The sequence below is a fragment of the Mauremys reevesii genome, linkage group 15 (genome assembly GCF_016161935.1).
Source record: "Mauremys reevesii isolate NIE-2019 linkage group 15, ASM1616193v1, whole genome shotgun sequence".
Classification (NCBI taxonomy): Eukaryota; Metazoa; Chordata; order Testudines; family Geoemydidae; genus Mauremys; species Mauremys reevesii.
In genome coordinates this window covers 15,305,091-15,318,252 of record NC_052637.1, presented here as the reverse complement: position 1 = coordinate 15,318,252, position 13,162 = coordinate 15,305,091, and the positions used below count along the sequence as shown (strand labels likewise).

The 13,162-nt window shown below is 48.4% G+C and overlaps 1 protein-coding gene across 1 annotated transcript in view; it reads right to left on the bottom strand.

The window, feature by feature from the left end:
* The window catches only part of LOC120383110 (E3 ubiquitin-protein ligase TRIM39-like), a 42,079-nt gene extending 33,729 nt beyond the window's left edge, over nucleotides 1–8,350 (bottom strand). The window contains exon 1 of the mRNA XM_039500736.1: nucleotides 7,946–8,350. Within this exon, the coding sequence (XP_039356670.1) occupies nucleotides 7,946–8,350 (405 nt within the window). The remainder of the gene's footprint in view (nucleotides 1–7,945) is intronic.
* Nucleotides 8,351–13,162: the final 4,812 nt, after the last annotated feature.

Genomic DNA, 13,162 nt, shown 5'->3' with positions numbered 1-13,162 from the left:
CAGTCTGGGGTGAGCTTCCAAATGTGGCGCTGTTTGCCCTGCCTATGGCTCAGATCCCTGTGCAGGCAGAGTAAGGATTGGGGTGGCTGGTAGTGGGAATTCTCCAGGACATCAACTTGACATCTTCATGGGGAATGACTGTATCACTTTGAGACAAAAGCCAACCCCTCTTCCTGTAACAGCCAAGGGCTTGGACCAAGTGCTGATGGAGCCAGAGGGCTGAGACTGGAGGTGTTCTCTTACATGTAAATCGTGTGGTTGTCAGGCAGTAGGTTTTTTCCCCCTTGCCTGTAAGGGAAGCTCTGGGAAGGGAAGGGACACCCACATCCCAGCCTACCCAGAGGGTAGGGAGGGGGCTCAGATTTCCCCAAAAGGCAGGGCCCTTCCAGGAGCTGGTTCACATGAGAGGACAAGGAAAGGTGGGTCACACCTCTGTAGCTGGGCTGGGGGCCCCCAGATCATCACACAGACACAGGAGGGGAATGTGAGAGTCACAGGTGCCCCTGCCCCTATTCTTCAGTCCCCCTATCACTGACCCCCATCTATTCCTTCACAGTGTCCCATTTCCCTCACCCCATCATCTGAGCCTCCAACCCCTCTCCCTTTGTTCCCACCTACTCTTCCACACAAAACACCCTCCCTTCCTAGTGACTATTTGCTTGTGGAGTTTATTTTCTGCTCTAAAATAGTGTAAATGCTTTTGGATTATTCTGCTGTACTCAGATTTCATTTCCCCCAAATCAAAACCCCTTTCGAAGAGGCAGATTGGAGCAATAGACCTGCTTTTTGTTGTTGAAATATCTCCCTCAGCTTGGATTTAAACCCACTCTGCCTAGAGCAGGGCTCCCCAATTCAATGGCTGTGACTTTCCCACAGAGCCATCCAAGTGCTGTAAAAAAGAAGCAGTTGTCCAGGTAGTTATCCTCTCTGTCTGCAGGACTTCACTGTAATCCCTTTAGCTCCTCATGTAGCACAAGAGACTATTGATGAGCTAAACTCGAGGAGCAAAATCGTCTTAAAAAATGTTTAATTTGATTTTCACCACAGGGCTGGTGGATACCAATACATCCTATCCAGGCAGTCCTTGAGCTTTGGAAACCCTAGTGTGATCAACTGAGCCCTAGTTTCATGTCTATCTATGAGCGAAAATTGGTTGCCAAAATCTGTCAACTTTTAAGAAAAGCTGGATGGGGGGGGCTGTATCTCAGCAACCCCTTGATCAAATGGTCCCAAATTTGGATCAATAACAAAAACCTACACCCCCAAGAGCCACACTAAATTTCAGGGCAATCCAAGTAACGGAGCAGATTTTACAGCACTTAGGAAAGACCAGCTTTAAACAGAAACTTGATCTAAACCTTAACTCAAGCAGGGTGGTCACCCTTATATACTTAAGCACTTAATATACCTTAGAGAATATTTATGAAAATAATAATATATATTAATACTTATTGGTCCAGAAAGCAAGTGTGAATCACTTTGCAGGTCAGAGATTAGGATGGTCACTGGGGAGGGGTGAGCACCTGGGTCCCAGTCTCTGTGTCTATGATTATTTAATTATTGATGCCATCTAGAACAGTTTTGACAGGAGGGTTTGAGAGGGACCCACTTAGGAAAGTGACAGAGACTAGCTGAATGACCAAGACCTTAATCTGAGGTGTAGGCACATCTTGATGAACAGTATTGACAAACATTTTTGTTATGCCACACCTTTGGCTCAATACCCATTGGAGTTTGGGCATTTTAGGGTTAACCTGTGGCTTCCCTTTGCAAAATTAAATTCTCTCTTTCCTCCTTGTCCTGAAGGATTAAACCCTGATTTCTCTTGCTTAACAGAATTCACAGGCTGATTGACAAAGTGATACCACCTGGTGTGCACAAGTGGAATTACAGGGAATTGACTGAGCATCGGGAAGTCTACTGCTGGTGACTAAAGTTAAGAGTCTGTCAGGGATATTTTTAGTAAAAGCCAGAGACTGGTCATGGGCAATAAAGAAAAATTCACGACCTGTTCCTGACTTTTACTAAAAATATCCTGATGGAGGGTGAAATTAACACTGTGAGCGCTGTCAGTGAGCGCTGACTGCCAGTGGGGGCTGCTGCTCTCTGTCTCCGGGACGGAATCGTATTCTACTTTACGCATGACATTTGCTGTGAGTGAGCACTCTATAGTGTTTAGAGCATGACACAAAAGTTTAGTTATAGAAAAAAGAACAGCTTTCTCAGTGCCTCACTCTATTTATAGTTATATTTCATTTCTGAATCATTCAGAAAGGATGTAATTCTCCTCTTCACAGGGGACCAGCACAAGGCCTGGCCACTTACATCCTATTTAGAGTCTCAAAATGGGATTTAAGCAGAATTTCAGTTGGGTCTAGGTCTCATGCTGACCTTCCAAATGGATGTACATTTCACACAGAGCTCCTCCAGTCTACTTTGGGTTTATTTAGTGCAGTGGTCCCCAATGTGGTGCCCACGAGCGCCATGGCGCCCGCTGGGGCATTTATGTGCACCCACCTAGTGCCCAGCAAGGGACCTGCCGGGGACAGAGAACTCAGGCTGCGGGCGCGGTGTTCTCTGTTTCTGGCAGGCGCGGGGCCTGCCTAGTTCCCAGCAGGGGAGAAAAGCTGCAGCCCCGCGCCTGCCAGGGACAGAGAACTCTGGGGCTGCGGGCGCTGGTGTTCTTGGTCCCCAGAAGGTGCGGGGCCCACCTAGTGCCCAGCAGAGAAGAGAATCTGGGGCCCCGCGCCTGCTGGGGACAGAGTACTCCAGGGCTGCGGGCACCGGTGTTCTCTGTCCTCGCGGCTTTTCTCCGGCTTCTCTCTTCTCTCTGGATTCATATATTATGTAATATTAAATATATTTTTTTGTATTATTTAATATACAAATACAAAATAAGCCTTGAAAAATTGTTGGCGCCCACCACGCTCTTCTGAAAATGTGAATGTGCTTCTGGTCACAAAAAGGTTGGGGACCACTGATCTAGTGTGACGGGCAAGGCCAGATGGCTATAGTAAAGTAGTGGGAGACAGATATATTAGCTCAAGGCTAAACAAATCCCTGTTACCAGGATAAGCAAATGGCAGCTGCTCCAGGTCAATTAAGACACCTGGGGCCAATTAAGATCTTTCCAGAAAGCAGGAAAGACAGCTAGATTGATTGGGACACCTGAAGCTAATCAGGGGCTGGCTGAAATTAGTTAAAAGCCTCCCAGTTAGTCAGTTGGATGTGTATGTCAGGAGCTTTAGAAGGAAGCTGTGCTGTTGGAGAAACTGAGCAGTACAAACCATATCAGGCACAAGGAATGAGGCCCTGAGGTAAGGGTGAAGTAAATATTGAGGAAGTGGGGGCTGCTGTGGGGAAGTGGTCCAGGGAATTGTACGTGTCCTGTTTCCAAAAAGTCAGCTACTATAGCTGCTACTATTAGAGTCCCTGGGCTGGAGCCTGGAGTAGAAAGTAGGCTTGGGCTCCCCCCTCCCCAATTAATCACTGAGACTGGGAGACAACAGAGACTGTGTGAGGGTAGCTTCTCCTCACCTCCCTTGCTGGCTTAGGATGAAAATGGCTCAGTAGGCTGTGATCCTTGCTTCTAGAGAGAGAAGAGCTATGTGGAGGGTCACAGTGAGCCTCTGAGGCTAGTGAAATCCACCAGAAAACGCGGGACCCATGGAGACAAGGTCAGAGCTTTGTCACACTAGTTCATCACAGAAAATGTGGACATGTGCCTGTCAGTTATATAGCTCTCCGTTTAGAACCAATGCTAAAACCAGCATAGCTCATCATCATCATTATACACAGACCATTTCTCTCAGTTTCAGAGGCTGAGCAGATGTGCCAGACATTTTTTTTTCAAAAGAGCATTAAAACCAATTTTAGATTTTAAGAAATCAAACTTTTAAACCATGGAAATTAAAAGTTAAGTTTCAGTTTTAACTAAAACCATCCAAAAGTTAAACTATTGCAAACCACACTTAGGGGCACCAAAACACATGTAACTTGATCACAACGGTATTGAAAATGTTGCCCATGTCTCTTTAGGATTAAACACATCTCTGGTACTAAGCCAAACACTCTGACAGGAGACTGAACTCTTCTGGAGTTTGTGCCATAATCTGTTTTGGTCCCTATCTGGCCCTCATTACCATAGTGTCTGGGCTCCTCACAATCTTTAGTGTATTTAGCCTCTGAACCCCTGTGGGAGGTAGACCCCAACTACTCTCCCCATTGTACAGATGGGGACCTGAGTCACAGAGGGACAGGTTTTCTAAAGGGATTGAGGTACCCAAAGTTTTAGATAGGTGCCTAGTAGGATTTTCATTAGCAACTAGGCACCTACCTCCTATTGAAATCAATGGGAGTTCGGCATGTGGGCATGTCCAAAAATCTCACTAGGTGCAAATTTGCATCTTTAGGCACCTGCACAGCTTTAATAATCTGTCCTTAAGTGACTCACCCAAGGTCCCACAGCACATCCGTGGCACAGCAGGTTAGTTCTGTAACCACTGGACCATCCTCCTCTCTAATCTCATTATCTCAGCCTGAGTATTTGCACATGAAGGTATGTGACCAACCCCCATCCATGCAGTCTGAACACAAACCTGGAGATCCACCTCCATCATTTGAGCTAATGTCCCAACTCCAGGAGATGCTCACATGTATACGTATGTTCTTGAGACTGGCTGTGCATCCTGAAAGAGCACACACAGACTGTGGGGATTAGGGTGGCTGGAATGTCCTTAAATGTTCAAAACCGAGGTGGCACAATTGTTGTTGTTCAAAATTTTGTGATATTTTTATCCAGTCTTGTCATGTATTTGGACCTAACTGATGAGTTGTGAGCGCTTGGGGTGGGCACTGCTGAATATGAGAGTGGTGTTCATTTACCTGTGAGCTCCTGCTGTTGAGTAGAACTGGCTTCCTGTTTCTGAATGTTCACATTTTCCCTCCTAAAGAGAAGACATTCTTTGTTATCTTTCAGCTCAGCTGTTCAGTAATGCTGCAGTGCATTGAACAGGAGTGTCAGGGGAAATGACAAAGGCAAATGTATGTACAGTACCTGCTTGATATGCTTGCCTCTGCCTGAAAGGAGAAATGGGGAAACTGTCAATAATATTCTATAATTTAATAAAACCAAGTGAAAAAACATCCAGGACCATTCCCCATGCGTGTGCCGCACACTTTCAGGCACAAAACCCTCTTCCCATCAGGGCAATCCCTTCTGCTATGGGTAAATTTCCAGCCATTTCTGCTTTCCTAGGTACTTAAGAATTTCATTCATCTGAGCAAATCATGTAGCTAACTTATTCTCCTCACTGTGGCTACAGTTTGCTAAACACACTGCCATGCACCTGTGTCAACCACAAAGGGTTATGCTTCTGTATGGACCAACATTAGCCAGGACAAGTCATAGATTCACAGCTGATAAGGCCATAAGGGACCTTTCTGATCATCTGGTCTGAGCTCTTGTTTTTGAGTACAAGTAAGAGAACCTCACCCAGTGATTCCTGCATCATCAATTTGTGTCTGAGCTAGAGCAAATCTCTGAGAGACGCCCAACAATGATTTAATGATTCCAAGTGGTGGAAAACCCATCACAACCCTTGGCAGGTTGTTCCAATAGTAAATCCCACTCATTGTAAAATATGTGCACCTTATTTCTAGCCTAAATCTGTCCAGCTTTAACTTCCAGCCATTAGATCTCACTCTGCCTTTGTCTGCTGGATTAAAGAGCCCTCTCCCAGTCCCAGACCTGCTTTCACTCTGCAGGGCTAATAAAGGGGAGCAAACTCCCCAGATGATCTCTTCCCCCTTTCTCTGTGCCCATGACATCCACAAGGCCTGAAGGACAAGGAAAGGAGCATTGGACTGGGGGAGGGGTCTTGGCTGAAAGGCATTCAGCCAGTAAGACTGCATAATCATATGGTGAGAAATGTTTAGCTTTGAGTTCATTTAGTTTGTTAAATTAGATATAAATTGCAGGGCTAATTGGATTAAAAGGCAGGAAAAACATCTTAGTAAGTAAAAACAAGTAAAACAAGCTCTGGCTCTGCTATTGGCATGGAGCTTAGTGAAGGATTTATTTGACAAATAAGGGATGTCCATGTTGCTGAGAGGATTCCATATGGCAAAAGGGGACAGACTATACTGAAGGGGGGATGTTCTCAGAGCAAGAGGGGCCATCGACCACCATATGCCAGAAGACAAGGCTGGAGAGAGAGAAAGCAGGAAGGTCTCTACCTTGCCTGAGATACTGACTAAACCTCAGAGTCATATGTCTACACTAGAAGTGCTGTAGCCATGCAGCTATGTTGATATAGCTGTGGTGAACACGCTCTGTGCTGATGGGAGAGATCTCGCCTGTTGGCATAAAAAAGCCACCCTGTGAAGCAGAAGCTATGTTGGCAGGAGAAGCTCTCCCACTGACATAGTGCTGTCCACACTGGCGCTTATACCAGTTTAACTTAGGTCACTCGGGGGGTGGAATATTCTCACCCCTGAGCAACATAAGTTTTGCCACCACAGGCTGCAGTGTAGCCATAGTAATAGAAGGGGTGAGACGGGACACAGGGGATAGGTCGAGCCCCGCAAATCCGTGGGTATCCGCTTTATATCTGTAGACTATTTTTGTGGATAGCAGCACCAATGTAGATACAAAATTTGTATCCGCGCAGGGCTCTGACAGTAAGAGCTGGGTGGGCAGCTGTGAGGAACCGCAGCGCAGACCCTCCACCTGCCCTGGGCAGGAGGCCTGGGATGCAGGGACATGGCTCCTCACAGCTGCCCGCCTAGCTCTTACTGTGGCCGGGCTGCAGCTTCGAGCTGCTCCCCAACCCCGGTCAGAGCCAGAGAGCCATGCTGGCAGCTGTGGGGACCCTGGGTCCCTCCACCTGCCCTGGGAGGGGGGCCTCAGCAGCCCCCAGCCCATATCCCTGCCCCCCACTCACCCCGCCTAGGGTAGGCGGAGGGATCCAGGCTCCCCACAGCTGCCAAACTTGCTCCAGCTGCAGGGGGGGGGGACTCAGAGCTGCAGCCCAGCTATAGCAAGACAGCTGTGGGGAGCTGCAGTGGACCCTCCACCTGTCCTGGGAGGGGGATCATCTGAGCAGCCTACAGGCAGCTCCACAGGTCACCCCCTCCTCACCTCTGGCCAGGTGAGTGTGAGGCCCAGCCAGGGGGCCATGGGGAGCTGTGGTGGGCCTTCCTGTGGTCCTGGGTAGAGGCTGAGAGCAGCCCCTGGCCATGTTCCCATCTCCCAGGCTCCCCGCCCAGCAGAGGGCAGATGGAGGGTCCGCGACTTCACGTGAGCTCCCTGCAGTTGCCCGTGCAGATCTCCCTGACTGGGATCTGATGATGGGGTGGTTGCCTCAGAGCCTCAGCCCAGCCAGGTAAGTAGAGCCTTGCAAGTCCACAGAAAATTTTTGCAGATCACGGATTGGATGCAGATACACATTTTTGTATCTGTGCAGAGCTTTAGGGATGGGGGGGGGGCAGTTTGTCTCAGGACTGTTATTTTGTGTGGATATGTAACTCTTTCTAGTGCTTTCTTACATATACAAGTGTCTGCGGTTAAGAAATCCCTTTGCTAAGCCTGTGTTCCTGGCTCGCCTGACACATTGTCCCTGAAGGGGTCAGTCGAGAACTCAATGGGCCCACAGTGAGCTGGAAATCTGCTGGACTGTATGTAACCAACTGGGAGCTTGGCAGGGCTGCAGCACTGGCTGGGTCTGGGATTTCAGACAGCTGGGCTGTGGAGGACCACTTCCCAAAGAAGGGGGGCAAACATGGGGTCTGCAGCTGGGAGTGTAGCTGAGAGACCCAGAGCTTAAGTCTTAGAAGCACATAGGATCCTGTGGTTAGGTCCAGTCACAGCAGACTGGTATCTGCCTAGAGAGGGTGTGACACAGGGTCCTGAAGGGATTTAATTAACCAACAAAAACACCCCTACCTTAGACTTGTGGGCAGCCTTTGCCATGGGAATCACAGCGTGAGAGTGATGAGCCAGGGATCCTTTGCAATCCTCACAAAGGGCTTTGGAATCCTTCTTACAGAACCATGTGAGCTCTTTGCCATGTTCCTTGCAGACATTTTCTTTCCTTCCCTTTTGTCCTGGCTTTAACTCCTGTTTGATGAATTGTACGATGCTGCCCAGCTGCGTGTTGGACCTGAAGGCTCTTTTCTGGATCGTTTCTTCACACTTAGGACAGGTGGCTGTCTCCTCCTCCTCCTCACAGTGCTGGTTGATGCAGCCCCGGCAGAAGTTGTGCCCACACTCTATAGTCACTGGGTCTGTCAAATAATCCCGACAGATGTTACAAATGGCATCTTCTAGCTCTCTACCTGCTAAAGACATTGGGGCCGGAAGTTGCTGACCCTCAACCTTATGTTTCCCACTCCCTGGTGTCTCCATGACTGCTGGGTTCTCAGTTCTTCTGTCTCTCCTTCCCCAGCACTGTGTGTTCTGCTGCCACTGGTAGGAGGTGCCTGCTGCTGGCCTCTGCCCTGCTCCATGCAGGGTGAGGTAAAGAGAAGGGAGGGGCCTGGAGGGGAAAGAGGAGATGGAAAACAGAAAAAAGGGGACAAGGAACTGACTGGGAGAGGAGGAGGAATGACAGTTAGAAAGGGCGGGAAAGCAGCTCTGCCAGACACCCCTCGCCAGTGATCAGGACAATGGAGGGGGTTTTAGGTCCGTGTTCGTCACGGGTGAGATGGACACTGGAACACTGTGCCCAGTTCTAATGGCTGCATTTTGGAAAGGATGTTCAAAAAGAGTGGAGAGGGTCCAAAAAAGAGCCACAAATGTGATTTGAGGGTTGGGGAAAGAGCTCGATCTGTTCAGTTTGTCAAAAGGAAGAGTGAGAGGTGACTTGATCATGGAGGTGATTTGATCATGGTGTCTATGTGCCTGCATGGGGAGAAAATCTTGAGTATTAAAGGGCTCTGTAATCGAGTGGAGAAATACAGGACAAGAACCAATGGCTGGAAGCTGAAGCCAGACAAATCCAAATGAGACATAAGGCACAGATTTTAACAGTGCAGGTGATTAATAAATTCCCAAAGCTGGTGGCTGCTCCATCCCTTATTGTCTCCCAGTCCAGACTGGTGCCTTTCTAGAAAGCTGCTTTAGTCAAACCCAAGTTATTGGGCTCAGTAACTAGGTGAAATTCACTGGCCTGTGTTATAAAGATCAGACTAAATCTAATGGTCTCTTCAGGTTTTAAAAACTAGGAATCTATGAATTCCAGCAGGGCTGAGATCATCCAAGGCCTCAATGCTGGAGAAACAGCATGAATAATACTAAACTAAGTAAAGTGTGCCCATCGCTAGGAGCTTTCTTGGAGGTCCTTAAAAATACAGAAGGACAATAGGGAAGGGAACCCATGCGTTTGAGGATCTGAGACTAGCCTAGTGCTTCCAAGGGAACAATGAATTTTCCACTGGCCTATTTACACTCACCTTCCATCCAATTTTGATTCTGTGTTCATATTTAGAATAAAACATTGACCATTACACCATGACCTGAACCCACAAGAACACTCTGTTATTCAGTAGTGCTGGGGGCTGGTTTTCTCTGCTCCTAAGAACAGACAAATAAGCGTGGTCAGTGCTCACAGCCCAGTTCGGTTTATTGTTTCCTTATCCTCACTGTCACTGCTGTGCTAGGAGTCTCTGTCACTCACATTACACCTCTCGTATAGACTGTGAGGGCCAGGGATGAATTTTTGTTACATGTCTGTGACTGGAGTTCCTAGGCACTACTATACTATTACTGATACTGATAACCATTAACAGTAAGTGGGGGAATAAACAAATGTGGTGGCCCAGGCTGGCTCCTTCATCGCTAACCCCCCCTCAGAGTAATATAGCACCACTTGCCTCCATCTGAACTCCCCAGAGAGGGGCTCCAGGGGGCCCCAGGCACAAATGTAAACAAGGGAGCTGGCTTGGGTGGAAGAGATGTATTAGAGGGAATTACTGAGCTCCTGAGGACAGACATGTTTTCTTTAGCAAAGCTTTTGATATGGTCTCCCACAGTATTCTTAGCAGCAAGTTAAAGAAGAATGGGCTGGATGAATGGACTATATGGTGGATAGAAAGCTGGCTAGATCATCGGGCTCAATGGGTAGTGATCAACGGCTTGATGTCTAGTTGGCAGCTGGTATCAATCGGAGTGCCCCAAGCATTGGTTCTGGGGCCGCTTTTGTTCAGTATCTTAATTAATGATCTGGATGATTGGATGAATTGCACCCTCTCAAGTTTGCAGATGACACTAAACTGGGGGAAGAGGTAGATACGCTGGAGGGTAGGGATAGAGTCCAGAGTGACCTAGACAATATGGAGGATTGGGCCAAAAGAAATCTGATGAGGCTCAACAAGGACAAGTGCAGAGTCCTGCACTTAGGAAGGAAGAATCCCATGCACCGCTACAAGCTGGGGACCAACTGGCTGAGCAGCAGTTCTGCAGAAAAGGACCTGGGGATTACAGTGAACGAGAAACTGGATACGAGTCAACAGTGTGCCCTTGTTGCCAAGAAGGCTAATGGCATATTGGGCTGCATTAGTAGGAGCATTGCCAGAAAATTGAGGGAAGTGATTATTCCCCTCTATTCAGCACGGGTGAGGCCACATCTGGGGTATCACATCCAGCTTTGGGTGCTCCCACTACAGAAAGGAAGTGGACAAATGGGAGAGAGTCCAGCAGAGGGCAACAAAAATGATTAGGGGGATGGAGCACATGATTTATGAGGAGAGGCTGAGGGAACTGGGCTTATTTAGTTTGCAGAAGAAAAGAATGAGGAGGGATTTGATAGCAGCCTTCAACTACCTGAATGGGGGGGGGGAGGTGTTCCAAAGAGAATGGAACTAGACTGTTCTCAGTGGTGGCAGATGACAGAACAAGGAGTAATGGTCTCAAGTTGTGGGGGGTGGGGGGGGAGGTCTAGGTTGGATATTAGGAAAAACGATTTCACTAGGAGGGTGGTGAAGTACTGGAATGGGTTACTAGGACGGTGGTGGAATCTCCATCCTTAGAGCCTTGGCTGGGATGATTTAGTTGGGGTTGGTCCTGCCTTGAGCAGGGGGTCGGACTAGATGACCTCCTGATGTCTCTTCCAACCCTAATCTTTTATGATTGTACATCCATCTCAGCATATTGGAGGGAACAGGAGAAGGCAGGTAGCCATTAGCACAGTTGTAAATAGGGTCATAGATCTCCAGCTCTACCCACTGGACCTGCTGACTCTGCTGAACCCATTTCTAGTAAGATTGACCCCCAAATGCACAAATACAGAATGGGGGATAATTTTCTTGGCAGCAGCCGTGCTGAGAAGGATCTGGGAGTAGTGGTGGATCACAACCTCAACATGAGTCAGCAATGTGACACAGTTGCAAAAAAAAGCAAATGCAATTAAGAACATAAGAATGGCCTACTGGGTCAGACCAAAGGTCCATCTAGCCCTGTATCCTGTCTTCCAACAGTGGCCAATACCAGGTACCCCAGAGGGAATGAATAGAACAGATATCATCAAGTGATCCATCCCCTGACACCCATTCCCAGCATCTGGCGAACAGAGGCTAGGGACACTCTCTCTGCCTATCCTGGGTAATAGCCATTGATGGACCTGTCCTCCATTAATTTATCTAGTTCTTTTTTGAACCCTATTATGGTCTTGGCCTTAACAACATCCTCTGGCAAGGAGTTCCACAGGTTGACTGTGTGTTGTGTGAAGAAATACTTCCTTTTATTTGTTTTAAACCAGCTGTCTATTAATTTCATTTTTGGTTGCATTAACAGAGGCATAGCATACGAGTCATGAAAGGTGATAGTACCACTCTACTCGGCGCTGGTTATGCCTCAACTGCAGTACTGTGTCCAGTTTTGATCACCAGTGTATAGAAAGGATGTGGAGAAACTGGAAAGGATCCAGAGGTGAGTGGCAAAGATGATCAAAGACATGGAATGCAGCTATCTGAGAAAAGGCTGAAGGAACTGGGTATGTTTAGTTTGGAAAAGAGGAAATGTGGGGGGCTGGAGGGGGAACATGATAATCTTCAAGTATGTGAAAGGCTGCCATAAAAAAAGATAAAGAAGAGTTGTTCTCTTGCCACAGAGGGCAGGACAAGAGACAATGGGTTCAAACTACAGCACAGCAGATTTAGGTTAAATCTCAGGACAAACATCCTAACTGTAAGAACAAGGCAATGGAACAGACTGCCAAAGGAACTTGTGGAAGCTCCTTCACTGGAGATTTTCAAAAGGAGGCTGGGTAGCTATCTGTCTCGTATGGTTTAGCCACAACAAACCTGTATCTGGGTAGGGTTTAGACTAGATGGCCCTTGTGGCCTCTTCTAATCCTGTGGTTCTATGATTCTAACAGAAAACACACATGGTGACAGCACATTCTGGAAGACCCACACCAGCTGCCTCCATCCCATCTCTTCCTCTGGACTCTGCTCATCCTTACTCCTACTCAGAGTGGCAGCTGCCTAATAAAGACACACACGTTATAGCTCATCAATAGCACCTGTGCCCCCAGCAGCACGTGTCCCTGCTGAGCAGCCTCTCCCTTCCCTCCCATGGTTCTCTGCTGCCCTTGACTTGCCCAGGATCACCTCATGTCAGTAGCAAAATAAGGTCTGGAGGAAGCATGGTCTGAGGATGCCCCTCCCCCCCCCCACCCACAGACCAGGGTGAAGCCCTGGCAGTCAGGTTTACTGGGTCCTGCCTCAGCACAGGGGGCTGGATGTGGTGAAGCCTCCAGAGCCCTTCCAGCCCCACATTTCTAGCAGTTAGCTGTGGCCTGTCTGAGACTCTCCAGGCCTTGGAGACAGGGGCGGCTCCAGGCACCAGCGCAGCAAGCTCGTGCTTGGGGTGGCAGACAGGCTGCCTTCGGCGGCATGCCTGCAGGAGGTCCGCCGGTCCCGTGGTTTCGGCGGCAATTCTGCGGCAGGCATGCCGAATGTGCAGGACTGGCAGAAACGCCACCAGATCTGCTTGACCGCGGACAGCCCGCAGGCGTGCCACTGAAGGCCTCCTGACTGTTGTGCTTCGGGCAGCAAAAAACATAGAACTGCCCCTGCTTGGAGCCTGACCTGGTGCCCATGGAAGTCCATGGTCAGATTCCCATTGGATCTGGCCCTAGCGCAAATCTCATCACCTGTGTGT